At 48.9% G+C, this 27,134-nt stretch overlaps 2 protein-coding genes and 1 long non-coding RNA gene across 9 annotated transcripts in view; 1 reads left to right on the top strand and 2 right to left on the bottom strand.

Moving 5' to 3' along the window:
• The first annotated feature begins 3,398 nt into the window (after positions 1 to 3,398).
• On the top strand, positions 3,399 to 7,083 carry AQP6 (aquaporin 6). The gene is made up of 4 exons (XM_025477577.3): positions 3,399 to 3,855; positions 4,547 to 4,705; positions 4,965 to 5,045; positions 5,690 to 7,083. The coding sequence occupies exons 1-4, from the start codon at positions 3,493 to 3,495 to the stop codon at positions 5,900 to 5,902; spliced, it is 816 nt and encodes a 271-aa protein (XP_025333362.1). The 5' UTR covers positions 3,399 to 3,492; the 3' UTR covers positions 5,903 to 7,083.
• Positions 3,549 to 7,918, bottom strand: LOC112678312 (uncharacterized). The gene is made up of 6 exons (XR_003147498.3): positions 7,204 to 7,918; positions 6,932 to 6,985; positions 5,534 to 5,594; positions 5,234 to 5,375; positions 4,288 to 5,065; positions 3,549 to 3,671 (listed from the first exon to the last, which is right to left on the bottom strand). It is a non-coding gene; the product is annotated as an uncharacterized LOC112678312 (long non-coding RNA).
• Positions 7,919 to 16,519: 8,601 nt separating this feature from the next.
• The window catches only part of RACGAP1 (Rac GTPase activating protein 1), a 28,157-nt gene continuing 17,542 nt past the window's right edge, over positions 16,520 to 27,134 (bottom strand). For all 7 annotated transcript variants that reach the window (XM_025477580.3, XM_025477578.3, XM_025477579.3 and 4 more), the window contains 12 exons: positions 27,005 to 27,058; positions 26,232 to 26,312; positions 25,535 to 25,652; positions 24,243 to 24,373; positions 23,417 to 23,581; positions 22,107 to 22,202; positions 21,659 to 21,857; positions 19,683 to 19,788; positions 19,375 to 19,507; positions 19,109 to 19,244; positions 17,992 to 18,100; positions 16,520 to 17,667 (listed from right to left, as the gene is read on the bottom strand). In XM_025477580.3, coding sequence (XP_025333365.1) covers positions 17,592 to 17,667; positions 17,992 to 18,100; positions 19,109 to 19,244; positions 19,375 to 19,507; positions 19,683 to 19,788; positions 21,659 to 21,857; positions 22,107 to 22,202; positions 23,417 to 23,581; positions 24,243 to 24,373; positions 25,535 to 25,652; positions 26,232 to 26,312; positions 27,005 to 27,058 — 1,404 coding nt within the window. In that variant the 3' untranslated portion in view covers positions 16,520 to 17,591. The remainder of the gene's footprint in view (positions 17,668 to 17,991; positions 18,101 to 19,108; positions 19,245 to 19,374; positions 19,508 to 19,682; positions 19,789 to 21,658; positions 21,858 to 22,106; positions 22,203 to 23,416; positions 23,582 to 24,242; positions 24,374 to 25,534; positions 25,653 to 26,231; positions 26,313 to 27,004; positions 27,059 to 27,134) is intronic.

Here is a 27,134-nt window from a genome sequence, read left to right as displayed (position 1 = left end):
AGTCTCTGCTCTAGGCCAGCTGGAGACAAGGGCTGCTGCTGCACTGAATTCTCTCAGCCTTCAGGGCCCACCCAGAACAGAAGCCCCAGGAGCTGCTTGTCCTGGAGCTGCTGCAGCAACCAGGACCCTTCCCACCCCAGCCCAGTCCTCACACCTGTCTCCCCGGAGGGGTGAGGGAAGTGACAATCCTAACAACCCAAGTTTTTTTGGCTCAGGGACACTTTCCTAGGTATCAGCACATTTACCCCTAATGACGCATGGGAAAATGGGAATTATCTTTATTTATTTTTAAGATTTTATTATTTATTCATGAGAGACACAGAGAGAGAGGCAGAAACACAAGCAGAGGGAGAAGCAGGCTCCATGCAGGGAGCCCAATGTGGGACTCGATCCCGGGTCTCCAGGATCACGCCCTGGGCCGAAGGCAGGTGCTCAACTGCTGAGCCACCCAGGCATCCCAATTATCTCCATTTATAAGAGGGGAAACTGAGCTCGCAGGAGTTACGCCCGGTCAGGGGTGCAGCATACACAGCAGCGTGCAAGTGCTCTTGCCTGTCTTGCCTCATCACAGGCTCTAGGCAGGAAGGCATTAGTGCTCGGTGCTCAGTGCACAGGTGCTAGGGAAGGTGTGGGGCAGCCTCTGTGGCCCTGTCTGCAGGAGGGAAGGAGACAGATGCCCTGAGCTTCCCTGGGACAGCCCGAGGCAGAGCGCCCACCGCGCCAGGGAAGAGCATCACCCACGCTGCACCCACAGCCACCTTCCTTCACTCCTCGGGCATTCACTGAAAGCCTCTTTGTTACCAGGCAAGCATGGGAGTCTGCACTGGAACAGGGGAGGCGCGAGGAGGCCAAATCCAGAAGTAGCTGCTGGACGGAGAGGAGAACACGGGCAGGCTTCACGGAGGAACCCGACCTGAGCAAAGGCTTGAAAGAGAGACAGGACAGGAGGAACAAACCCGAGGTTTCTCCACTGCTCTGGGATAACCCAGGCCCCCTTATCAAGCAGCAGCCAGGAGAGGGAGAAGTGAAACCCCAGATGGGCCTGGGAGCAGCCCAGAGAAAACCCCAGTTGCTCAGAGGCAGCCGGGAGCCCACGGAGGGGCCCTTGACTGGCTGCCTCCTCCTCGGAGGCCTTAGAAGGGTGGGGAGAGACAGAGCCCACCGAGGACGAGGACGGGGTCAGGCTTGCTGAGCAGAGCTGTGACCCCCGCTGAGGTCATGGCAGCAGCCGCGTGGCTGGGTGCTTTCTCCTGCAGTGCTGGCAGCACAGATCGGGGGGAGGCAGGGGCTGCGGAGGAGAATGGAAGGGGGGTGGGGGCGGTGGAGAGAGCAGGGAGCCGGGACAGCGGGCACCAGGGGATCCGGCTGGGGAGGGGAGGGTGAGGCCAGGAAGTCTGGAGGAAGGGAGCCGGGTGGGAGAAGGTGAGGGACAGAGCCTGCAATCAGAGCTGGGGTATCCCACTTGCTGCTTTCAGAGGGCGCGCTCCGGGTGGGAGAGGAACAAGGCCCTACCCGGCCCCAGGCCAAGACGAGATAGATCTGCAGGTCACCTGCTTCCGGGAGGTCCAGGGGCTTTTACCCGAGATGTCTTTCACTCGACAAACGTTAATCGAAGCCCAACTACGGCCAATCCCTGTGCAAGGCCCTCTATGTAGAGAAGAGCAAAATTCGGTTCCCGCCCCCTGAGGGGCTCACCACCTCATTAAGGGGGCACATTAGCACCATGACCGACCCCCATGGGGACTGAGGTGCACAAAGGTGCCCGGGAATGGTGGGAGCACAGGGAGGGGTCATCCCCCAGGAGAGGAGGAGGCCACCCTGAGGCTGAGCCTTGGGGATGAGTTAGGAGTTACCCAGGCAAAGGACGCGGGAAGGGCTGTCTGAGGAGAAGACAGAGCTTCCTCCAAGGAGCCACCAGCGTGGAATGTTCCAGAGCTACTGGCCATTTGCCACAGGGCAAAGGACAAAGCGTGGAGTGGGGAGAGATGAGGTGGGAGGGGCAGGATTCCCCCGGGACCTTGGAGGCCGGGCATGAGGGCCATTTTGAAGGGATTTTAGCAAGGGAGCAGCAGGATCAGATTTGCATTTTAGAAAGATCACTCGGGCTGCAGCGTGGATAATTGATTGGCGCTGAGTGAGGGAGCAGACAGAGAGAGTGGTTCAAGGCCGCAGGGCAGCAGGGGTGGTGAGAAGAGGGCAGAGTCAAGAAATATTTAGGATTCAAACTCTGCAGGACCTGCTGCCTTTATTGGTTGGGGGCAGGAGGGAGAGAAGGTTCAAGGATGCTTCCCAGGTGCCACCAACTGAGCTGGAGAAAACAGGGAGAGTGCATTGGAGGGGGGCGCAGCGGATCCCCTTTGGAGACGGGTTGCATTTGAGGAGCCTGAGGACTAGGGGCACATCCAAGCAGCAGGGAGTCCTGGCCAGGGGTGAGGTCAGGGCACCCCGATGTGGGATGTGGTCGGGAGGCGAAGACTGTGTTGTAACGGAACACGGCTCCGCAGCTGCTTCTTAGGGAGGGAACACCTTGGTTTGAGAAAATACCTTGATATGCTGCTGGGGTTACAAGGGCAGAGCCTAGGGCACGGGTGACCTTAGGCCCAGCACTGCCACGCAAATGACTCAGCTGTCCTGTGTGAGACTTGAGAGGAGTTGCTCAGGCCCCTGAGAAGGAGGAGAGCAGGGCGGAAGGGAGAGGGGCTGAAAGGGAGAAGCCAAGGACAAGCCAGTGGAAATTCCCAGCTCACAGGGGAAATTCTCCACTGCCGTGTGTGTCATCTGCTCAGCTGTGGAACAAACCCCTCCTCCCTCTGTCCCCTCGGCACCCACACAGGCCCAGGTCCTCAGTAAACTTGGCTCTAGGCGCATCTTCTTTCTGTGAGTAGGGATTTAGGCGGGACGGAGGGAAGAGCTTCATTTCCCATCCGGGGTTATGGGGCAGAGTAGTGTGAGCCCATTTGGAGCAGAGCCCGCAGGCAGAGGGAGCCAGGAGAACGGGGCCTCTGGGAGCGCACGGGACCCTCTGAGCCGGCCTTGGACTCGGGATCTGATGAGCTTGCCGCATCTACGCTGACATGGGGATGTGAGCAGCCTGGAATCCCACACCTGCCACTGCTCCTGTACCTGCCACCCTCAGGCTGGGCCCCTGTCCAGCTTGGGAACCCGGGGGTTCCAGCTCAGCGCCTGGGGCTGCTCCCCTCCCCCCCCCCCCCAGCTGTCAGGTGAGCTGGGGTGGAGCAAGCATGTGAGCGCTCCGCATATCAGCCCCACGCCTCCCCGTCCGGACACACAGTGTCCCCTTGGCCTGTCCCCTGCCAGTCCGAGCAGCAGGTCCCTGGGGCAGTAGCCAAGGAGAGGGGCTGCAGGTGGGGGGCCGGAGGAGCCAGGCCAGAGGCAAGGGACCCCAGGACGTAGCCGAGATCAGAGGCCAGCAGAGCGGCCCGAAGCAGCGGAGGCAGCGGGACGTGGCCGGGGCAGCGGGGAGCGGCCGGGATGCTGCTGGGCGACCTCTGGAGAGCGGCCAGCAGGGCGCTGTTCGCGGAGTTCCTGGCCACGGGGCTCTACGTGTTCTTCGGGGTGGGCTCGGCCCTGCCCTGGCCCACGGCGCTTCCCACCGTGCTCCAGATGGCCATCACCTTCAACCTGGCCACGGCCGTGGCTGTGCAGATCACCTGGAAGACCAGTGGGGGCCACATCAACCCTGCCGTGACTCTGGCCTTCCTCGTGGGCTCCCAGATCTCCCTGCCCCGTGCCATGGCCTATGTGGCTGCCCAGCTGGCGGGGGCCACCCTGGGGGCTGCCGTGCTTTACGGGGTCATACCGGGGGACATCCGAGAGACCCTGGGGGTTAACATGGTAGGTGCAGGGGTGCCGCGCAGGCGGTAAGGGTGGAGGGCCAGGCCTGAGAAGAGGGGACCGGGGGGTAGTAACTCAGCCACCTGCTCCTTGGCTGCTCAGGGCTGAGCCCCGGGCCCCCGGGGACCCAGGCTGTGGCCCTAGTGAGCAGAGCGAGAATGGGGCTATGGTACAGGGAACAGGTGGGACAGATAGAAGCCACACCAAGGGGCAGGAGTCAGGGAAGGACCAGGCACTGAAGAGTCAGGGTAGCCAGAGAGGCCTGGGGCTGCGGGTGGTCGCAGGGGACCTGGCATGCCCATGGGCCTGCTCCCCTGGGTACCCATGTTCCTCCTTCCGCAGCATCCTGAGGTCTGCCTCACTCCCCCAGATTCCTCATCTAGCCTTCCACCTACTTCCCCAGGTCTCCTCCCAGTCCGCTCGAAAACTTACCCCTCTGCTGCCCTGAGCCTTCCCTTCCACTTGGGTCCTGGGTGCCCCCTCCGCCAACCTGTGGGTAGGGAGGGATGCCACCCACTCCCTTCTGTGGGGACAGAGCGTCCAGGGCTGACCCCGACTCCAGGGCGCAGCTCTCTGCTCGCTCCACCCCCTGAGTCCAGGAACCGGTGGCAGCAGCGAGGGGACGCGAGCCGGAGGGGGCCACCATCCCCTGGCGGAGCCGCATCACTCCCAGCGCCGCCTCCTCACCCAGGTCCGGAGCAGCACCTCGACCGGCCAGGCCGTGGCAGTGGAGCTGGTTCTGACTCTGCAGCTGGTGCTCTGTATTTTTGCTTCCACCGACAGCCGTCAGACATCAGGCTCCCCGGCCACCATGATCGGGATCTCTCTGTCATTGGGCCACCTCATTGGGGTAAGAGGCTAAGGGGGCGCCGTGTACGTGCACACACTGGTCCCTCCCCTGAGGAGGCCGCAGGGGCCCCAAAGGCCAGGAAGCGTCCCTCCCCGAGCCCCTCATGCGTCGGGCCGAGGCTGTGTTCCCACAGTCTGGGTCTGGGATTCGATGCTGCAATGGCCAAGACCGGGACCAAGCCTCTGAGTCGGGGCAGAGGGGGCTGTCCCCTCCCGGGCCTTAAGCCCCCTAACATCCTGAACCTACATTCGCCCCCCAGATCTACTTCACCGGCTGCTCCATGAACCCGGCCCGCTCCTTCGGCCCCGCCATCATCGTTGGAAAGTTCAAGGTCCACTGGGTGAGAGCCTGTGCTGGCAGCTGTGGGAGGGGAGGGCCTGAGCAGGGGCGGCAGGGACAGTGGCTTTCACCAGCAAGGGGGGCCACAGGGACTCGGGGACACAAGTGCCCGTATCATGGACCATCTCAACCCCCCCAGTGAGGGTTTCCCTAAGGTCGGAAGACACAGGCAAGCATCCTGGCCCGTACTTCCTTTCTTTCCAGCTTCAGTAGCCAGGGGCACCCAGTGGACTGTCAGTAAATGGGCCAGGGCAGGAGATGCAGCCTGGGCTCAGGCCTCCAGTCCTGGCTGTTTCTTTATTCACTTCCTCCAGCTGGACCAGTTTCCAAACTTGGATAAAGAAAAAGACAAACAGAAATAGACACACACACCAGCACAGGCAGGAACAGCCCTTAGCCAGGGCTCCTGGTTGGAACAGGAGGCGAGAGGAGGGAAACAGGAATGGTGAGGAGACTGGGCCCGCCCTGTGGAAAGCAAGGTCACCTCACCTGCATAGACTTGGTGGGTCTGCTTCTCAATTTTGTCACCTTGTAGACAGCCTGAGGGGTCCTGGGAGACCAAGTTAATAGTAGGGAAACAGGCAAGGGTCCCAAAGCTACCATATAATCCTGATAGCTCATTCCCACTTCCCTCTGCCCCCTCAGGTTTTCTGGGTGGGACCCCTGACAGGAGCTGTCCTGGCTTCACTGATCTACAACTTTATCCTGTTCCCTGACACCAAGACCATGGCCCAGCGGCTGGCCATCCTCATGGGTACCGAAACAGTAGAGACAGTGGCCAAGGTGGAGCAAGAGAATAAAGAATCTCAGCCCAGTTCAGGGGATACTGAAATGGAGAATGTGTGTCAGATGGCATAGAACTTGGCCCCCACCTTTGGGCTTCTGAGAGGAGCCCTTTAGGTTGGTGGCATGCCTGGCATGATCACACTTCAGGTTTTATGGGGGGAGGACTGAGGGGGGCACAATAAGGGCAGGAAGGGTGGGGAAGCCAGGCCTCTTGTCCTAACAGGGTGGGCAGGGAATGCCAATCGCTATCCCTGGCATTCGATTTCTAGATAGAAAGAATCTGGGGAGCAAATCTGTTCCATTTTCTCCTCCTCCATCCCTTAATGGGACAGAGCAGAAGGAGGCAGGGAATTCATGATTGCCCTCCCTTTCTCTCATCCATCTGGAACCTAGTGGGCCTCCTGGGCCTCCCCAGTCACCTTATTTTGGGTATTGAGTGGCCCAGACAGACACTCAGCTTAGACAGCAAGAGCTACAGAGACCTTGGGGAACCCCAACATCTCACTCACCCTTGAGGGAAAATCCAGGCTTCCCAGAAGGATCAGGTCCTGGGACAGTCTCTGAGCTTCTCACAGGGTTACCTCTGCCCTTAGGCATGTTTAGGCTACAGACCCACCCTCAGCCTGGAGGCCTCCTGAGGACAGAGACTGTCCCTCCAATCAATCTTCATTCCTCACATGTCCAACTGCTCAGGGGAGGACCCCACCCTTGCGGAGAGCAGACAAGAGCCTTTTCTAGGGCTAGCACAGGGGCAGAATATAGGCAAGGGAGGCTTGGGCCAAACAGGCATTTTCCAGGACAGGTTCTCCCCAGATGTTTGCCCACCTTCCACCCCGCAGCCCCATTCATGGGGAAAGTCCTGAGAGGGAGAAGTCTCCATCCCAGCTCCCTATCCACAACTGGGCCACAAGCTGTTCTTCGGCCGCATTCTCAGTTCTGCCAGCATCTTCCCAAAGCTACTGGATAAGTTCCAGGGATGATAAGAACGCAGGAATGACCCAAGAAACCAAGATTTGCCTTTGAAGGACTACTAGCCTCGGTTGGTTTGTTCATATATACAAGCTGCTGTAAATATACTCTCCCCGCGACGTGGGTTCCTACCTGGATCTCAGCTTCCCCAGCTATCAAATGGGCACGGTCCTCCCCCAGGGCCTGCTGTGAAAGCAAACGAGAGATGGGAAAATGTTTTCGAAGTTAAGATGCTGGAAAAACAAACCCAATAAATGATGATTATTGTTGCTGTTACCTAATAATTATCGGGTTTGAATACAATGGCTGTTGGTAATGGGAGGGAGGAGGGAAGAAGGGGGGGGGATGATTGAGAGGGAGGGAAGAGAGAGTAGGTTTTTCCTCCTTTCATCTGTTCCACTTACTTGCACTAACTACCTCCTTCTCTCCTGGATCTACTGACCCGGGCGCTTTGTGTGTGTGGAGGGGGTTGAGGAGGGACACTGGGACAAAGAGACGAGCCAATAAAAGTCTGTTCTGCTCATCTCTATGGTGCCCATCACCATGGTACCCTGAGATACAGCAACCAGATCCATAAAAAAGGGCCTTTCCCATGATGTCTCCAGAGGCGCCTGGGGACGGGAGGGGCTACCAGAGTCTTCCAGGGGCAGAGTGACCGAGCCCAGCCTGGGACCAGAGCAAGAGCTGAGTCCCCAAGTGCCCATGGCCACGGTGGCCACGGTCAGCGTTCCATAATACCGTCAGTGTGGAGTGCTATTCACGTCTGTCCGAGCCGGGCCCGCTCATCCATCTGCACAATCTCTCAGAGCCCAGGGCTTCTTGTGCCCTTTTCTGAGCAGGGACAGCTGGGGGTGGAGGTGGGGGGGAGGGATGTGATGGACCTGCTAAAGGTCATCCAGCTCAGTACCACAGCCCCCTAAGGTCTCTCCAGCTCCCAGCTTAGAATTTTCCAAAATAGAGCTGGGGGTGGGGGGGTGGCTTCTACAAGCTACAACCAGAGGAAGAAAGGAAGGAAGCAAGAACTAGAAGGTTGAAGAGGGCATGTGTGTGTGTGTGTGTGTGTGTGTGCGCGTGGAGTCCCTGCCGGCAGGCTCTGAAGCTCCTAGACAAATGATCTCTGCGTCCCCAGAGCTGAGCACACACTGGGTGCTCAATAAAAGTTTGATGAATGAATGACTGAGGCTGGGCGACTGGGGAGGGAGGGGAGGCGGTATTTGATCAAGAGGATTCAGGAGTTAGAACTTCAGATGAGCCGGGAGAGCCGCTGGGCCGCCTGTGCTGGCAGGGAAGGGGAGCTGGGCCCGGCCCCCAGCTGCTCCCCCAGAGCGGACTGAATCCTCGGTCTCAGGGGCAACGTCCCCGGCCCAAAGGATAAAGGAGGCTGCTGGAGAGGGAGCTGGGGGCTATTTTCAAGCACGCTTCTTTAAAGCGGAGAATAGAGTGGAGCAAGAGGACACAAGCTTCTTGAAAAGTGAGGAACTAGGTTAGAATCTGAAGAGCATCCAAAGTTAGACACAGGGACGAGTAACCAAAGGTTAGCTTCTCCTTCTCCGAGCCCTTTAATAGGCCAGCCAGCCATCTGTTTGGCTGAGGGAAGGACTGGGCCTCCGGGAGCCAAATTCCCAAATTCGGAGGCTCCAGCCAGGGGCAGCAGGGCTTCCCGGTCCCAGCCCCTGGGCCTGGGTGGGGGGCGGGAGCACAGGGAGGGCTGAGACCCAACCGGGCAGACCCTCGGTGGTGCGGTGGTGCGCACTCCCTTCCTCCCGGTTGTCAGGGGAAGTTTTTAATTAATGGTGTGTAATCTGATCTGGCCCTTCTCCCCGCTGAGCACTGCCTTCAATCAGCAGAGCCATCTGCAATTGCAATTCATAATTCTCCCGAAAGGGAGGGGGTGCCTTGGTGATTAATACAATTAGCCTTTTATGTTGATGATTGTCTTAGCAGGAGCAGATGATGTGAGCCCAGAGCATAGGCTGCCACGTCCCTATTGGCTGGCAGGAAGCCCCTCTCCACTTCCTCCCCCGCCACTGCTACCTCTGGCTGGAAAGAGGACACACTCGGACCCCACTGTGCAGTGCAGGGGCGTGGGGGGGGTGGGGCAGCCCCCGAAGGGGCCAGGCTCTGGGACACATTTGGGCTGCTCGGACTGAGGGGAGAAGATGATGATCCAGAGACTCTCACTTTCCAAAGAATATCACTTTGACTTAAAAGATTCTGTGCACCATATTAAAAAAAAAAAGGAGGAAGACTACATAAAAGTATAATAGGGATTGAAAGGGTTGAAAAAGCTTAAATAAAGGCTCAGGCAGTTATAGCTGCGTGAACTTAAGAAAATTCCTTAAGGATCCTGAGCCTCACTTCACTCATCTGGAAAATGGGGTCTATTAAATAAGGGGCTGGAAACACATGGGATGTATGTGTTTAGCAAGGCACCTGACACAGATCTCGGTCGGCGGTGGGGCTGTCCCCATCATCGTGTGACATATACAACACACACAATACATAGACGATCTACCACCACAGATTGCCATTCCCTGCCAGTGGCTCAGCCGCTTCCCCAGCAGTTTCTAATGCAAGCCGGCTGTTACTAAAGAAGGAACCTCTTCCTCCCCATTGCCCAGCCTTAGTTAGCTAGAGCAAAGGAGAGTGTAAGTGTGTTGGTGCAGGAGGATCTCAGAGGAAAGAGGAGTCAAGAATCAAACCCAAAAGGGGCCTGGCTGGCTCAGTTGGAAGAGCATGCAACTCTTGATCTCAGGGCTGTGAGTTCAAGCCCCATGTTGGCTGTAGAGATTACTAAAAATAAATAATTTTTTTAAAAAAGGGGGAAAAAAAAGAATCAAACCCAAGAAAGAAATAAAGACCTCCCCAGAACAGAGAAGTGGAGCACTGGGGTGACCATGGTGGAGAGTTGATTTGCAGGAAGATCCAGGGAATGAGGGTAAGGAGGCCGGGCAGGTATAAAGGGGTAAAAAGATGTAGGACTTTGAGCGTCTGGAATTTCATACAAAAGCTAAGAAAACAAAAGGGGAGCAGCCATCGGAGCTGAGGGTTGAAGAGGTAGCACAAATCAAAGTGTGTGATCTCTATAAGGTCAAATGATCTGCAGCAGGCTGACTGGGGACTTGGTGGGAGAATGCACTAGGTCAGGAGCGGGGATCGCCTCAGTCCCTCCTGGCCCACGGCCCATGGCCCACGCGCTGCACTCCATGACCTGGAACCCCTTGAGAAGAGAGCTCATCAAGAGGGATGTTAACCTAGAGCCAGCGCCCAGGGGGCATTATCCGGCACTGTCTGGGGGAAGACAGGGAGTGAAGAAGGGAGGGGAGAAGTTAAGAGCTAATCAAGAAGCAGCATCCTCCAGCCAAACAGCGGCCACTTGGGCAGCCGGGGCAGGGAGGCTGCACAGCCAGGATCTGCAATCACCTCTCAGGGAGGGGCAGCCACGCAGAGGAGCAGTCCGCAGTTACAGAAGCTAGGGGGGAGGGCTCGGGGAGTGAAGGGGGTTTATGAGAGTGTGGAGTCCGACAGCACTAATTAGTAGGCTGCAGGTAATGGGCAGAAAAGGGGGAAACGCAAACTGTTCCAGATCTCTGATGAAGTCAGCCAAGGGGGCAGTTATTGCCGGGGGAGGTGGTGGTGGTGGGGGGTGAGGATGCCATTGATGCCGGCAGAGACCAGAACTGCACCCCAGCTCCGTGGACAGATGGAGCAAGGCCCAGCCAGGCCAGGTCCAGCCTGAGATCAGGGGAGACGCCAGGACATTGCTGGTGTCCAGGCATGAGGCACCAGGCTGGAGGTGCCTCTCCCCCTGGAATCGGCTTCCCGGCCCTCTCTAGCTGCCCTGTTGGTCCTGAGGTGCAGCCATAGCGTCATCATCTCCGGGGCTCCTAAGCCTCCCGCCTCTCCCTCCTGAGCTCCCCCGGCACTCTGCACACACGCACCTCCATCCTGGCACTGAACATACTACCTCACGGTTCTCTGAACACCTCTCTCTACCGCAACATGAAGACCCTTCTTAAACAAAACTGTATTTTTAGTCTACTTCTCGTCTCAGGGCAAGTTTCCTTGACTGTCCTTTTTTTGTTGGTCTCCAAACCATGGCCTTCCAGTCTCAAGGGAGGAACGGCCTCTGATATTTTGGATTTGGAGAGCAAATTGGACAAAGAATTACAATACACACTCCCAGCTCGATGCCCAAACAGACCTCTAATCTTCTTTGCATGAAATCACCCCGTGTTTCAGTACTATGCTGATTTCAAAACTCCATCAGGAAGTACTATTTATTCTGGTCGTGGCCTCACTGATACACCATGACTTCTTTCCTACACTTCCCCAACTTGGGGTCACATGTAGTGGCACTAGGGGTCATCAGTGGGGCAGGTTATGACCCTATCCTACACATTGCCTGTCTGCCTCTCTGAGCCAGATGTTCTGGGGCTGAGCACTGCCCTTTCTATCCTGCAGCTTCTCTCAGACACAGGGAACTCCGTTTTAAAGCTCCTGGACCACAGCTAAGTAGCAGGTTCCCTGACCTCCACATCTGGTCTAGCCAACAGTCTATCTCCCATGAACAGCTAACACTTCCAGCCCAAATAACATTGATAATAAGATGCACCCCTATTTTATGACCCACTAAAGAAGAGAAAAACACTGCGTTGCTTTTGTACGATGCCAGTGATTATAAGATATCCCAAATCTAAGAAATATTAAAACATATATTTTAAGTGCATCTTACAACTAAGGAAATGATCCTTTCTGCTTCAGATCTTGGCTCTTTTTTATTTTTTAAAGATTTATTTATTTGAGAGAGAGAGAGAGAGAGAGAGCACACTCACACGCACACAAGTGGAGGGAGGGGCAGATGGGGAAGGCGGGACAGAGAGAAAGAATCTCAAGCAGACTTGGTGCTGAGCACAGAGCCCAATGCAGGCCTCTATCCCACAATCCTGAGATCATGACTGAGCCAAACCCAAGAGTTGGACACTTAACCAACTGAACCACCCAGGCGCCCCAGATGTTGGCTTATTTTATTTCGAAGATTTTATTTATTTATTCATGAGAGATACAGAGAGAGATACACACAGAGACACAGGCAGAGGGAGAAGCAGGCTCCACGCAGGGACCCCGAGGTGGGACTCCAGGATCACACCCTGAGCCGAAGGCAGACGCTAAACCGCTGAGCTACCCAGGCGTCCCCAGATGTTGGCTTTTTAGATCAGATTTTAAAGTGAAGGGGAGGAGCACCTGGGTAGTTCATCAGCTAAGTGTCACAATTGATATCAAGGTCTTGAGTTCAAGCTCCACCCATGCTGGGCATGGAGCCTACCATGAATGAATGAATGAATGAATGAATGAATGAATGAAGTGAAGGGGAATGTAAGGCCAAAGTGGGGACCACACTGGAGGGTCTCGAGTCTTCTTCCTCTAAGGAGGATGGGCACCGTTGCCCTCATATTCTCTCAACTCTACTCCAGCTTTTCAATACCCAGGCCACTCAACACGGTTAACATCTCCCCTCCCAGTGCCAGGGAGGCCAGTGAAGAAAACCGCACTATCTTTTACGGAGACAGAATAAAACACAAGCCATGCCAAGCAGGGACCACCATTTTTGAGGGGATAATCGCCTAGCACTCCAATACCATTTATCCAACCACTTCCCACCCCACCGGGTTATCTACCCCACAGCCTCCAGGCCAGTGCCGTGGGAAGATGCCGAGATTAGTCATTTCCTCCTAATCGGGCTACGACAGCTCCGCTAAGCTGCCGACTGCAGGCAGCTCCCGTTAAAGCAAAGCAGCTGGAAAGGGCTTAGCCCTTTAATGCCAGCAGCTGTATCTCCACAGTGCGGCTTCTCCGCTGAGGGGCTGGACTCTGTCCAGAAGCATCAGGCGTTTAGCCCCAGGCAACGTATACTAACCTAGGAGGGGAGAGGAGCCAGCTCCCGGGGAGGAGGAGAGGTGGTTCATTTAAGCACCCCACCTGAGGCCTTGCTTTCCGACGAGAAAGAAAAGTCCCAGCCCCTTTTTAGGTCTTGCTCTGCTAAAATCTGGACCAACTGTATCATCCTGCAGGCAGGGAGAGCTTTCTCTGTGGCAGGAGCACCTCCGTTTTTAAAAGGACACCTAAGGACAGATTCCCTTGTTAGTTTTGACAACAAAAGACTTTGGGCCACTAACCACACAGACGCATTCCCCTTTGAGTGGACTTTTTTTTTCCTCTGAGGTCTAAAGTATTCTGATCTCGGGTATGCATATGTGTGGACACAACAGACTGACTACCTCTTCTCGGAGAGCACTGGGCCCTGGGGTTGATGAGGAAGAAAGCCGAACAGCCTCAGAAAGCCCTGGCACAGAGCAGGCTGCTGAAGAGCGATCACTCGAAGACTTCTTACTCAGAGCCAGATGGTGAACATGAGACGGGGTGAGAGCTAATGCCACTCAGGGGGAAAGCCAATAAGCTAATCCGCTGACACGTTTCTAGAGGCAGGCTGATGGTTTTGGCTCAGAGACTTGCCTGTTCTTGGCTCTGAGCTTCAGAGCACACAAGATGCACATGGGTGACCCAAGAATGGACTCCCAAACCAGGAGGAACCTCAAACACACCAGCTTGTCCTCCTCCTTCCACACAGAAAAGACCTGGATCACCGACCAAGCCCAGGGCTTCCACTCTACAAGACAATAAGCCCAACCAAGAAGGCATTTAATTTCCCTGTGCCGGGGATCCCTGGGTGGCTCAGTGGTTTAGCGCCTGCCTTCGGCCCAGGGCGTGATCCTGGAGTCCCGGGATCAATTCCCACGTCAGGCTCCTTGCATGGGGCCTGCTTCTCCCTCTGCCTGTGTCCCTGCCTCCCTCTCTCTGTATGCCTCTCACGAAAAAAATAAATCTTAAAAAAAAAAAAGCTAAAAAAAAAAATTGTCCTGTCCCAAATGCTTTTTCCCCACAGTCTGGGCCTCCCTGCTTCTTCTGGGTCATCTGTGAATAAGCACATCCATATACAGCCTCGAGTGGAAGCATTTACGTACCTAATAATATATCAACAAACCCCACAATGCTGATCTAAAATAGCAAGCACCACAGCTGAACTCCAGTAGGAGCTGTAATCCCCGGGTTCTTATCCCAGCTAAACTATAGATTAGTTTGTGGGAATTTACGCCAAATCACCCTTCTGAATTTGTCAAGTGGGATAAGATTACCTGCCCACCCCACATGGTTGTGGTGGCATCAGGTAACATGATGGATGAAAGCACTTGGTACGCTGTCAATCACCATATTACATTTCCTAGAGGCTTTATGAGGAATCGGTTAATTCCATCTTCACCGAAGACCAGAGAAGATATTAACTAGCAAGTGCTTTATAAGAAGTCTAAACATCCATTTGTACGTGTCTGAGCCTAGCACACAGATGGTGTCCAACTGTGTGAGATGTGAGAGCAATCTGTATAAAAACAATGCAACTAAATGAAGCTGGCAAGAGTTCTAGAGAGAGAAGGTAGACAAAAGGATAATTCCTGCTTCCAGCTCTTGAGTCCCTGAAAAGTGGCCTCCTTTTCCATCCCACACAAATGTGGAGGACAAGGCTCCCACACACTACAAGGTTATTCCTAGTGACGTCAAACTGCCTTCTGCCTGACTTCGTGAATAGAAACCATCAACAAATACAGACTGAGAACCAGAGTCCAATAAATTATACAAGTTAAGGACCCCCAGGTCTGGGGCCTTCACTTATTTACAAAACAGACTAACTACAGGGAGATTTTTTTTTTTTAAACCACTAAATTCCTAGGTTAAGTGACCATTCTCTAAATCCTATTTACACTAAAAGCACAATAACATGCCCCAAGTCTTCATGCTTAAAAGCTTTTCACTCCAGTGGCTGAAACCTGAGTCACGATCGAGGCTATCATTGGAACACAGGAATCTCAAGACCCGCCTGTATGAACTGTGCCGACTTAAACGGTGAACTCTGTACGTTCCTTGCTTCTCAGATCTGGACTCCGTCACAGCCCTTCCCTGCCCCTTGCTGAGCCTCAGAAAAGGGGACACATGAGTAAGCAAACCATTGTTAGGTGTACCAGGCTCACGACAGCGGGTCTCCCGAATGTTTTTCCAACGGGAAATCACATAACCTATGTATATGCATATAGGTCTGTTTGGAGCTTATGGAGGGCAGGGGGGCCCTGCTGTCAAAAACCAACCCAGCAAGGCTGACAGCTTTGCTCCCTGCACTCACACAGCACTCGCTGCTTTGCACTCCCAATAATTTAAGCAGGAATTTAAGAATTCAAGACCCTTTTCAATGCCACGGGTGCAGTTTATGGCCAAAAGTGGCCATTTTTGTCATGGTAAATCACTTGAGCACTCTATAGTCCTTTGATGGAAACTCAGATGCCTTCTATTTCTGCAATGAATTCACCTTCTTAAGGAAGCAAAAATCACTAGACACCCAGGAACAAAAGCAGATTGTTGCTGCTAAATCAAACCATATAATGCTTGGTCAGTTAAACATCAAACTTAGGAGTCTTACCTAGACTGACGGAAAAGGGATTTAAAGATTTAGATTCTGGTTATTAGCCAGCGAGAGAGTAAAGTTAAACTGCATTAATGGCGGAGTAAGAGACAGCATCAGAAAGGGTTAGGAGCAGAAGTTGGGGTGACAGCTGCTCCAAAGCACTGGACCCTTTCCTTAGATCTCACATCAAGGAAATAGAATTTAATTAAGAAAGCCCTCGAAAGTCAAGCTGTTCCACATGAAGTACTATTAAAGAAGTTGGAGGTGGATACATATTTCCCTTTGCTAATATCAGAATTATTTTCATGGCTGAGGTCTCCTGGCCTAGCCCAAAACTGAGCCACTGGCTGCCAACATTTGACACACAGGACCATTTCCTTTTTCGTTAATGGGCCATCAGTTCCTGCATAGGGTAGTCTTGCCTTCACTAACATTATACAATCCATTTACTTCTTCCACATTAGTGACTTAAAATGCACCTTGGGGAGATACTACAGAACAGCAAATATGGCACCAGGCCAATGCCAGCCTCGCACAGATGCAAGAAAAGAGATGGCATCTAGGACAAAGTTTAAAAAATAAAATAAAACTTAATGTGTGTGTGTCCGTGTGTGTGTGTGTAAAGGGGGGTAAGAGGAGAGGGGACCCATCCTCTTCCAATTTGCTGAGGCAAAAATCTCCCTGCTGTGAGAGCCACCACCTCCTGGGAAAAAAGCCAGTAGGTTGCCTCCTCTCTCCGTGGTTACATATTAAGCCTGCAACTGTTTACGCTCAATCTCAGCTACATTCTGTTCACCAGCTTCAGAGTTCCAAGTGCAGGTGCCCTCAGTTAATCATCCCAGCTCACTCCAGAGGCACTTCCAGCAGTGAAGGATGTTCCAGGCAGTCAGCCAGCCAGAGTCATTTGTTGTTTTTTTTTTAAACTGCACCATTGTGGTCCCTAAAGACTTGTTTAAAAAGTTTGGTTTTTGTTTAAAGTAGTTTCTTCAAATGAGAGGATAACAGTCAAAGGACAAATCTAGGACTTCAATTTGGACAATGAAAGAGACTGAATGAGAAACGAAGAAACCCCTGATGGTGGCTACACTGGGGTGGGGGTGGGGGGCAGAGATAGAATGAAAATGAACAATAGACCAAAACACCGAGGAAAAATATTTTCTTAAAAAAGGCATTGAAGGTTACCTTCCAGAACAAGAAAACCAACTTTGCAGTCCTTTTGAAAAAACTATTTACTTTTTTCCAAATATTATTCCAAATATGTGTTTTACAGATAAAGGTCACTAGCGGTCAAAAACATTCCATAGAAAAAAGCATTTTTATAGACATTGGAAATAATTTTAATAAAAGGCAAAATTCATATTTATCTAGATGTGGCTATATTCCATAGGAAGATTTTAGCAACCAAAGTGCAAAGACAAAATGACTGTGGCTTTTCTTGCCACACAAACTATTGACAATCTCCCCTCATAGCCTACTCTTAATTGTGAACTGGGACACCAAATAGACGACATATGACCTTTAGAAATAGGGCTCCAATGGACAAGGGGACAGGAGGGTCAAGCATCAGAACAAATTCAACAAATTCAATTCAAAGTCCAGTCAAAGGCCCATTAGAGATAAATACAAGTTGTAGTATCACTTTTACAGGGTTGTACCACTTAACACTATTAAACCTAATCAATCCGAATCAAAGCTAAGCACACTCCCATCACTAGTTCTGTCCTCATCCAATCCCATTTTTATAAAGGCTCTACATTATAGCTTAGTTCGTGTTGGGGGAAGGGGACCTTCCAAGTTCTCAGAAGGAGCCATCCTAAATCCTCTGTCCAATCTTTCTTTACCCTGCCCTCCCACCTCCCACCCTGAAACAAGTCAGTCTTACCAAAGAGGTGTGGCTTCTGTCACTGTCTCATGGAAATTAGTTCTGAATAACACCAGAGAAAGATCAGTCCATGAGCAGCATTTGGCTTTAAGCCAAAGGGATGCGGCCGCCCCAGCCCTCCCCCCATCACAATGAATTCCATATTCTCCCTTCTACTGCTGTAAAGATCTCCCATCTAAAAGTTCCCAACAACGACAGCACAAGGTGTTGATATTACATTACTTGAGGAGAAAGAGAGGGAGATATATATAGTTTTAATAAAACTCCCATGCACAATTAAACTTGATTAAAAGCCTGGAGAATGCTAAAAGTAGTAATGAGTACAGGAGGCTGCAGAGCAGAGAGTACAGGTGTGCCCTTCCTTGCTCAGTAAATGCTGGCAGGTAACAGGAGACATGACTTCACTTAAGCATTGGAGAAGCAAAAAAGTTGCCTTGTCGTCCTAGGTTGGTGGCAGACTTGCTTTTGCTCCCAAACCTAAAGAGAATGAACCGAAAAAGTATTCCATAAAAAGAAGGTCAATAAACAACTCTAACATTACTTGATATTATCAGCTAAAAATAGGAAACCCTCAACAACTACTCTGTAAACTACTCTTTGTCGCCTGAGAGGAGAGAGGGGAAACAAAACCTTTAGGCCCTTCTCAAAAAGGGGTCATTATGGCTCCAGATTAGCTTTCAAAGGCTAGCTGCTAAGCTGAGGCCTCATTCAATTTTCCCTTTGATAAGCTTCACTATGCTGGGAAAAGAGGTCTAAGGGAAGAGTCCTTTTTTACTTCCTAAGCCGGCCAGTTCCACATACCTGGGTGTGTTCTTGGTGAGGGTGGAGCGTACTCTCTGTGACAGGGAACTAGAAGAAGGAGTCTTGAGAAGCTGATGCTCAGGAGTGGTCACGGGCCCCAGTAAGCTCACTTCAATCAAAGGTAAGACACATTTTTAAAGGAGGGGCAAAAAGGAAAGCACCCTTGTGGGTGTCCAGTTTTGAGCTGAATATTCTATGAAGCACTTAAGAGCTAAGGTTAGAGACCCAAGCAAAGCCCCAGTGATCATTTTTTTTTTTTTTTCCCAGTGATCATTTTTGTCATCGTCTCTAACACACCAGTATATCTTTTGAACCATGCAGGCCTCTGATCAATGAATAGCTGACATTTGTTTCCTGATTTAGGCCATTCTCAAACTCCAACATTCACAAATCTAATGTCTGACCACTTGATTCTGACCAGTGTTAAAAAAACAACATTCTTTCTTTAAAAAGATCTTGTAAAAATGAGAGATCAGGTCTCCAATGCCAGTACAAATTGGAAGAAACCAACCTCAAACATTTTTGGTGGCAATACAAAATGGCAAAAGCCTTTAAGAAATCAAGTTGGTGAAACATAAAAATGTTCAAGCCATTTTTGTCTTTTTTTTTTTTTTTTTTTTTTTTTAAATGTTCAAGCCCTTTAATTCAACTATTCCCATTCTTGGGAATTTATCATTAGGGGAAAACAAAGGTAGACACATATAATGCTGATAGCAGCATTATTAGTAACTATGGAAAATTCAAAAATAACATCAACCTCTAGTAGAACATGTTAAGTAAATTACAGTTTATGATCATAAAAATGATAAAATTATATAGTAACAGGAAGAGTTCTCACAATATGCTAAGTGAAATAAGATCAAATCATAGCTGAATCGTTATTATATTTCTAAAATATCCATATATATAACGAAAAGAAGAACCATGTTCCATAAAAGTGAAAAAAAAATTAGGATGATAGAACTGTATAAATTTTCTTTTAATGTTAGAATACTCACAATGAATTTAATTTTTACTGAAGAATATGAATTCCAAACAGCTCTAGCAAAGGCAGAGCTGACCTTTGCTAAAACCAGGAACAGAGTCAGGTCCCTTAGAAACACAACTTGGGCCTTACCTTTACTACTTGGTGTCTGCGGTGTTGAAAAGGCATTTGAGTTTTCAATGACATGAATGGGTTCAATGTTCTCTTGTTCCACCATCATAAACTGACTCCAGTATTCCAGGGGCAGGGAAAGCAGGCGCTCTACCACCTAAAAAGCCACTAAATAAGTTAGCACACTTCCAAAGCTCAGGGCTTATCTCCCCCCGGTCTCTCACGTTATCACGTCACACAGGTTTATACATGGTTATGTATTTTATATATATGGTGGACTTGCCTACCTTGGGCTGACGCTTGATGTCCTGTAACATAACCACTGGATCTGGATTGGGCACAGCATGGGCAACTATGGTAGGCCCAAAGACTTTAGCCAGATTGGTCACATCCATTTTAGTGTTTGGGCTCTGAGCCACTCTAAGCAAGAGAACATTCATTTAAAAGACTTGCTCTTCTGCTTAAACACAGACCACAATATAAGATCTACCAGGGAACAATTCACCCATCACATTTCCTCCCTAACACCCAACCCACATTATGTTCCCAGTGGCAAATTCCCAAACTCCCAAAAGTGAGTTTCTGCTGTACTCACCTCTGCAAGTGAATCATGAGAAAAGCTAATGTGTCTCTGTTGGCCTGGGGCAGTTCACCAACAGCCTGGTACATGGCAGCTATGCTGTTGTCCTCATCTGTGATTTCTGTAAATGAAAAGAAAGCACCAAGAGGTCTGACTTCTTTCCCTTGACAGCGTGCTTCCAAGTGATCGACCACAAAGTCTCATCTATACAGTAAGCTTCTGAAACTTCTGATTAGGTTCATGACTGCATCAAACTCCAGTTTCATTAACAAGCAGAACACTGGCCAACAGCTCAATATTAGAAATCAGAACCTTTAAAAAAATATCAGCTCCTGCAGTTAGGGAAAGCAGCTAGCAACCCATATGCTGGGGAGGCAGGCACACAACTGCACTGACTATAATTACCAAGAAGGTGTTGGTTTTAAGACATAGTCAGGGCCCTACTATGGACCAGATACTAAGTGCTCAGGCAAAGCACCATTAAACAAAGACCTTGCCTCACTGAACCTACATTCTATAGGAGGAGTTAGTCAAAAAGCAGGCCTTGATCAGGTAGTGATACACAGTAGAAGCTAGAAAGTAATGGGAACAGTTACTTTGGACAAGGTGGTCAGTCAGGAAAGGTGTTTCTGAGGACTAGATACCCAAAAAGAAACCTGAAAAGAAATAAAGGAGCAAATCATATAATACATTGCAGGCTGATGCAACAGCCTCAAGATGGGAATAAATTTGGTTATGTATCAAGAACTATGTACCAAGTATTCCAGGATAAATGGAGAAGAAAGAAAGAAGGGAGGGATTGAGAGAAATGATACTAGAGATGGAATCAGGAGCCAAATCAGACAGGTGGGGCTTTTGGGGCCATGTTAAGGACCATGGATTTATTCTGAGAGTGATGGGGAGTCACTGGAGAATACTAAAGACAGAAGAGACGTCATCTAATTTAAATTTCAGAAGGACCCTTTTAGGTACCGTTTGAGGATCATAGTGCAGAGGGCAGGAGTAGAAAGAGGAAAATGAGTAGGTTCCTCCATCACTCCAGGGTGAGAGATGTCAAGAGTGGTAGTAGCAGGAGTGGCAAATTTCAACTTTAACTTTTTTTAAAATATTTTATTTATTTATTCACAAGAGACACACAGAGAGAGCCAGAGACATAGGAAAAGGGAGGAGAAGCAGGCTCCATGCAGAGAGCCCGGGACTCCAGGAACATGCCCTGAGGCAAAGGCAGACTCAACCATTGAGCCACCCAGGTGTCCCAAATTTCAAGAATTTCAAGTTTAAGATAAATTTTGGGGATCCCAGGGATCCCTGGGTGGCGCAGCGGTTTAGCGCCTGCCTTTGGCCCAGGGCGCGATCCTGGAGACCCGGGATCGAATCCCACGTCAGGCTCCCGGTGCATGGAGCCTGCTTCTCCCTCTGCCTGTGTCTCTGCCTCTCTCTCTCTGTGACTATCATAAATAAATAAAAAAAAATTAAAAAAAAAAATTTGGGGGGGATCCCTGGATGGCTCAGCAGTTTAACGCCTGCCTTTGGCCCAGGGCGCGATCCTGGAGTCCCGGCATCGAGTCCCACGTTGGGTTCCCGGCATGGAGCCTGCTTCTCCCTTCTCCTGTGTCTCTGCCTCTCTCTCTCTCTCTCTCTGTGTGTGTCTATCATGAATAAATAAGTAAATAAATCTTAAAAAAAAAGAAAAAGATAAATTTTACAAGACATTTGCTGGCAAGATATGCCAACGGATTAAAGGTGGTGTGGGGAAAAGGAATCAATGATGGCTCTAAGTTCAAAAGGACAGCATCAAATTTGACCCCAAAACAAACAAAAACTTTGTTTAGACAGGAAGAGGATGGGCACCAGGAACACAGATCGTTATTCTTCCATCAAAGCATTTATGCATCCACTATGTTGCATGCACCGCACTGGGCAGGAAACGAAGAGTCAAAATAATCCTGCCCATGTGGAACTCACATTCCAGTATTAAGATCTACTCTTACCTGCTGCTTCCATGAAAGTCTTGTTTAGCCGAAAGGTCAGAAGGGGTTCTTTGAGGTTTCGAAGGAAGTCCTTCAGGAGGCTACAAATAGCATGGATATCATCCACTTTGCTGAGGAGGGGTACAGTTTTCACTCTGAGGAATTTCTCTTTCAGCTCTTTTACTGTTCGGTCACAGCCAGAGATCCGATACAGGCCTGTCTATTATTAAGGTGACACTTTCAGTTAAGAACTCCTAATTATTAACACAAATAACAAATTCATGATCTCTGCAGATTAACTTTTTTCTTTAGAGTCGGGGGCAGAGCCAGACAGGTGTAGGGCAGAGGAGAGGGAGAGAGAGAATCTTAAGGAGACTGACACGGGCTCCATCTCATCACGACCTGAGCCAGTATCAAGAGTCGCTTAACCAACTGAGCCACCCAGGTGCCTCTGAAGGTCGACTCTTACCTCAGTCAGCCCTCTCTGTTCAATCTCATTTACACAATGGACAACAATGGACGGGATCATTGGAGAAGTCTGGGACACATAATCTGCCAGCATTCCCTGAAAAGGGAGAGTTTTAAATTATTATTTATATCACTTAGACCAGCAAATCAAGAGGAAGAGGAAAAACCATCTCCAAACTAATACTGAGGCTGGGACATCATGTCTACTTTTAAATTCCTATTCCCAGAGTATATATTAGATCAGAGACTCTCAACTATACTTTTCCTACAACCACACCAGGACTGATTTATGGTCACATATACCACACTCTTGGGTGAACAAGTAGTAAGATGGACTGGCTACAACTCTGCCCCCGCTGGTCCTCTATTCAAGGGCCTCAGAAAACAAGAAATAATGAGATTATACGTATGGCCTTTAATAGGAAGTAATTTATTATTCTAAAAAAGGAAAACCTTTTTTACCCCTAAATTATTCTTAGTAAGAAAAATTACTTAATACAATTAACAGTTGATCAGGACACAAACCTATCTGAAGGGGAGAGGTCCATGGTTCTCTATTGGAGTAGAGAAAATCTGTAACCGATTACACGCACAAATAAGAACTGTTAAGATTAAAGAAAAGTAACATTTGATTCGCTAGGGGCTGGGTAGCAGCATAATCATTTTGTTTTGAATCTTGTTAATGTTGTTCATACAACAAATAATTTCTTTATAGACTGAATCAGTTTTTAGAAATAAGCAATCTAATTTTAATAGCCTAGTATGGAATACCTCTAACATAAGAGAAAGTACATTCACAGATGAAATCACGTGATGGCTGGGATTCGTTTCAAGATAATTTACTGGACAGGGCCAGGAGGAGGACAGGGGGGTACTGATAAGTCAAGCTTGGATGTGAACTAGTAATCACAACAGCTGAGTGACAGGAACCAGAGGTCAGTTGTCCTAATCTCTCTACTTCTGTGTATGTTTGAGATTTTATAAAACAGGAATAGCATGTAGAGAGGGGAAGGAGGAGAAGAAGAGGGAAGGAAGGAGAAGGGAGAGGAAGGAAGGAAAGAAGGAAAGGGAGGGAGGGAGGATGAACAGAGAAGCGGGGAGAAGGTGGAAGGAGGGAGGGGAAGAAGAGTCTGATGTAGAAACAGACAAACCCAAGCAGGAGTCTACTGAAAGTTAACATTTTACCATTTCTCTTCATCATTCCTGGGGAAAAACTATGCTTGGCATCACTAATTTTAGGATTAAAACTGACATTTAGCTTTGAAAAAGCCAAAGAAGCCATACCACAAAGACGGGCCCCACAGGTCGTACCTCTCCAATCTTGACAGGTGTTCCTATCAGAGTAGGAATGCAGGGAAGGGGACAGCGGTCCCGACATTCTGGATGAGAGACCACACGACAGTCTCGACACTTCAGAGACAGCTTGCCAAATTTTATCCGCTTGCCACATGGAACACAAGATTCAGGTTTAATAACCTGAGGACAAAAGAGGGCAGAAAGAACAGAGTGGTCTTAGAAAACTATCATCATCAATAGTTAATTTATTAGGCACTTAGTACCAAATAACTTCCTAATCCCTTTACACCTATTTGTGTAATTCTCACAATAATCCTACAAAAGAGGTTTTTGTTCTTTCTTTTAAGATAAGGAAACGGAAGCCAAAAGAGGCTGTGTCACTTGCATGAGGTCATCCAGCTGGAAGGGGGCAGTGTACACTAGAGGAAAGAATCTGTTGACAAGAAGTTAACAAAGTTTCCATATTAACTCTGCCACTTACTTTCCTGTGGCTCAAATAAACTCTTCTGAGCCTGTCAGATTGCTTAGGTTTTTATGAGGAAATCCAATGGGACAAAGGAAAAACATGCTGTATTCAAGCATACACTGTAAATGTGTATCACTAAAAAGCACCAACAATTGCTTCTGAAAAGTTGGCTTGTTTTAATTTAATATTCCTCACAGAATGTAAAGATAGACATCTTCTGTAACTGATAGTGAACCCTGAAGAGTGGAATTGAAAGAAGGAGATCTGACATTTAACTTTCTAATATTGAGTTATTTAAATTTGTTTCTAGTATATTTTACTTTCACAATCAAAAACTTAAGCGTGCCCAAAAGAACAAAGTGATCACAGATCTACCGTCTTAGAGACGAAGTCATGCAGGCGCATCCCTCCATTATTCTGCGGGGTGCCAGAGTTGTCTGTCTCAGTTTTTGGCTCTAGCTGCCTGCTGCTCAAGGTAGAGTCACTGTTCCAAGGCTGTAAAGTACCTAGAAAACAAGCAACTTTAAGCTTAATATTTTGTTCCTTCTGAATTTTAACCCCAAGTTTAATATAACTGGTAGATGACCAGTAATTTGTAACCATAATCAGAAGTGACTACAATCGCTATGCAGAAAAATCATTTCAAGAATAACAAGTTACCTGGAAAACTGTGTGGAGGTTCCTCAAAGAGTTAAAAATAGATCTGCCTTACAACCCAGCAATTGCACTGCTGGGGATTTATCCCAAAGATACAAATGCAGTGAAACACCGTGACACCTGCACCCCGATGTTTCTAGCAGCAATGTCCACAATAGGCAAACTGTGGAAGGAGCCTCGGTGTCCATCGAAAGATGAATGGATAAAGAAGCTGTGGTCTATGTATACAATGGAATATTCCTCAGCCATTAGAAATGACAAATACCCACCATTTGCTTCGACGTGGATGGACCTGGAGGGTATTATGCTGAGTGAAATAAGTCAATCGGAAAAGGACAAACATTATATTCATTTGAGGAATACAAAAATTAGTGAAAGGGAATAAAGGGAAAGGAGAGAAAATGAGTGAAAATATCAGTGAGGATGACAAAACATGAGAGACACCTAACTCTGGGAAATGAACAAGGGGTAGTAGAAGGGGAGGTGGGCGGGGGGTTGGGGTGACTGGGTGATGGGCACTGAGGGGGGCACTTGGCAGGATGAGCACTGGGTGTTATGCTATATGTTGGCAAATTGAACTCCAATAAAAAAATTAAAAAAAAAAAAAAAAAGAATAACAAATTATAGGGCACCTGGCTGGCTCAATAGGTTGAGTATCTGACTCTTGATTTTGGCTCAGGTCAGGGTCTCATGAGTCATGGAATCGAGTCCCATGTAGGCTCCATGCTCATGGAGTCTGCTTGAAGATTCTCACCCTCTGCCCCTCCCCCCACTCTCACTCTTAAATAATCTATAGGAAAAAAAAAAACAACAACGAGTTACATGTGAGTGGCATAGGGCAGGCTAGCAATCTAAAGGTAGAGTATGACAGTGTCCTGGCCTTCAGTAAGCAGCAGTAAGAAACCACCCACAACATCTACTCCCTGCCTCAAAAGGTTCTTAAAAAACCAAGTCTCCCCCAATTTTACTAGTTGTTTTACACAGGCAATTTAGTTAGAAACCCAATGGACCTGTTTTCCTTCGGCTTCTCGTCCAATATGGTACAGTCTCAATTGTGGACACAGCTTCGATGGGCCCGCCATCATTGGGAACAGTCACCGTAGTTTTTGCAACTATAGATTCATTCCCCTGAAACAAAAGTAGAAATGAGGGAAGAACAAACATGTGAATCTCATTTCCCCTCCACTATAGGGTGTTTTGGAGTGGCTGAAAACTCTTAAATCTTGGCCAGGACTTAAGGCCCTAGCTCAAAACACTCAGTTGAAACCTTGTACTTTAGAACAGAAATATAGGTCACAGAGGCATACACATAAGCAACTACATAGAATCAAATACAAAACCAACAGTTGTTTACTCAGAGTGATTCCATTCATGTGGATGATAAGGATCCTATTATTACACAGAAAAACTCACCAAATCTCTCTCTCAAAATAACATTACAGCGTTGATTCAGGATTCTATTTATTTATTTGAGAGAGAGACAGAGAGAGCACAAGCAGGGTCAGGAGCAGAAGGGGAGGGAAAGGGACAAGGAGACTCCTCACTGAGCAGGGAGCCCAACGTGGGGCTTGATTCCAGGACCCCAAGGATCATATGTTTAACAGACTGAGCCACCCAGGTGCCCCTTGACTCAGGATTCTTAGTGCTTGGGGCCACTAATCTCTAATGTGTTCACAACCACAATTCTCTTGGCCTGACTATTCTTACCTGGTCTACTGTGGAGCCAATGGAACGAGTCTTCTTTACAGGTCCAGGGGGACCATCAATGAACTGTCGGCTACTAGAGCGCTGGAAAGGAGACAAAGACCAATTAGTTTAGTGCCAAATAGAAGACCTGAAGCACAGAAGATAACATTATTCCATTAGACAACTTGGGTACAAGTCCTAGGTACCAGGGCTATGGTAAATAACAATGTTATTTATTTATTTATTTATTTATTTATATCATTCTATTTCCACATAAAGCTTAAGTTGTACCAACACAAAAATGCCCTCAATGCCCTGGAAGAAACAACCAAGCTTTGGAAAAATTTAGATGACAGCACCAGAAAAAGTAGAGCTGTAATCCTATCAAAAGACATGAAGTCTTTGGACACATATTAAGTACCCTAAACAAGCACACACAGACAGAGCTCTGCATATCCCATTATACACGTACTTCATCTGAAAATTTTTTAGAGTACAAAAGTCCTGCGTAAAAATTCCTATGACAACTCAAAACAAACTTAAGTAAATCCTTTTCCAATATATGAATGAACTGAGGCAGCCAGAACAGTGAAATAGGACAAGATTCTGTCCTGAGTTACTACCTCGAGGATTGGCAATACAGCCCCCAGGATGAATTCATTTGTAATAGGTGTTTAAAAATGATTAGAGCAACATAAGTCAGGAATGCTGTATCATGGAAAAACTTCTAGAGAAAATTCCTTTATTGTAATTTTGTAAAAACAACAGCAAAAACTAAATAAAACCATACGTACCCTCTTTTCTCTCTTCTTTAGTTTGAAAGTCTTTACCAAGGAAGAATCCCAATCCTGTTGACAATTACACTGCATTAGTTTCTCTCTGTGGTTAGGCCTCCCCTAAACCCTGTGCAAATAAATTTACAGA

The sequence above is a fragment of the Canis lupus genome, chromosome 27 (genome assembly GCF_003254725.2).
Source record: "Canis lupus dingo isolate Sandy chromosome 27, ASM325472v2, whole genome shotgun sequence".
In the NCBI taxonomy this organism is placed as follows: Eukaryota; Metazoa; Chordata; class Mammalia; order Carnivora; family Canidae; genus Canis; species Canis lupus.
Note: the sequence above shows the minus strand (reverse complement) of the source record. Positions and strands in the feature narration are given on the sequence as shown.

Excerpts from the sequence above, each read along its gene's own strand:
- AQP6 (XM_025477577.3), top strand. The coding sequence starts at position 3,493 with ATGCTGCTGGGCGACCTCTGGAGAGCGGCCAGCAGGGCGCTGTTCGCG. Across the intron at positions 4,706-4,964 it reads CATTGGGCCACCTCATTGGG|ATCTACTTCACCGGCTGCTC; the intron begins GTAAGAGGCTAA and ends TTCGCCCCCCAG. Across the intron at positions 5,046-5,689 it reads GAAAGTTCAAGGTCCACTGG|GTTTTCTGGGTGGGACCCCT; the intron begins GTGAGAGCCTGT and ends CTGCCCCCTCAG.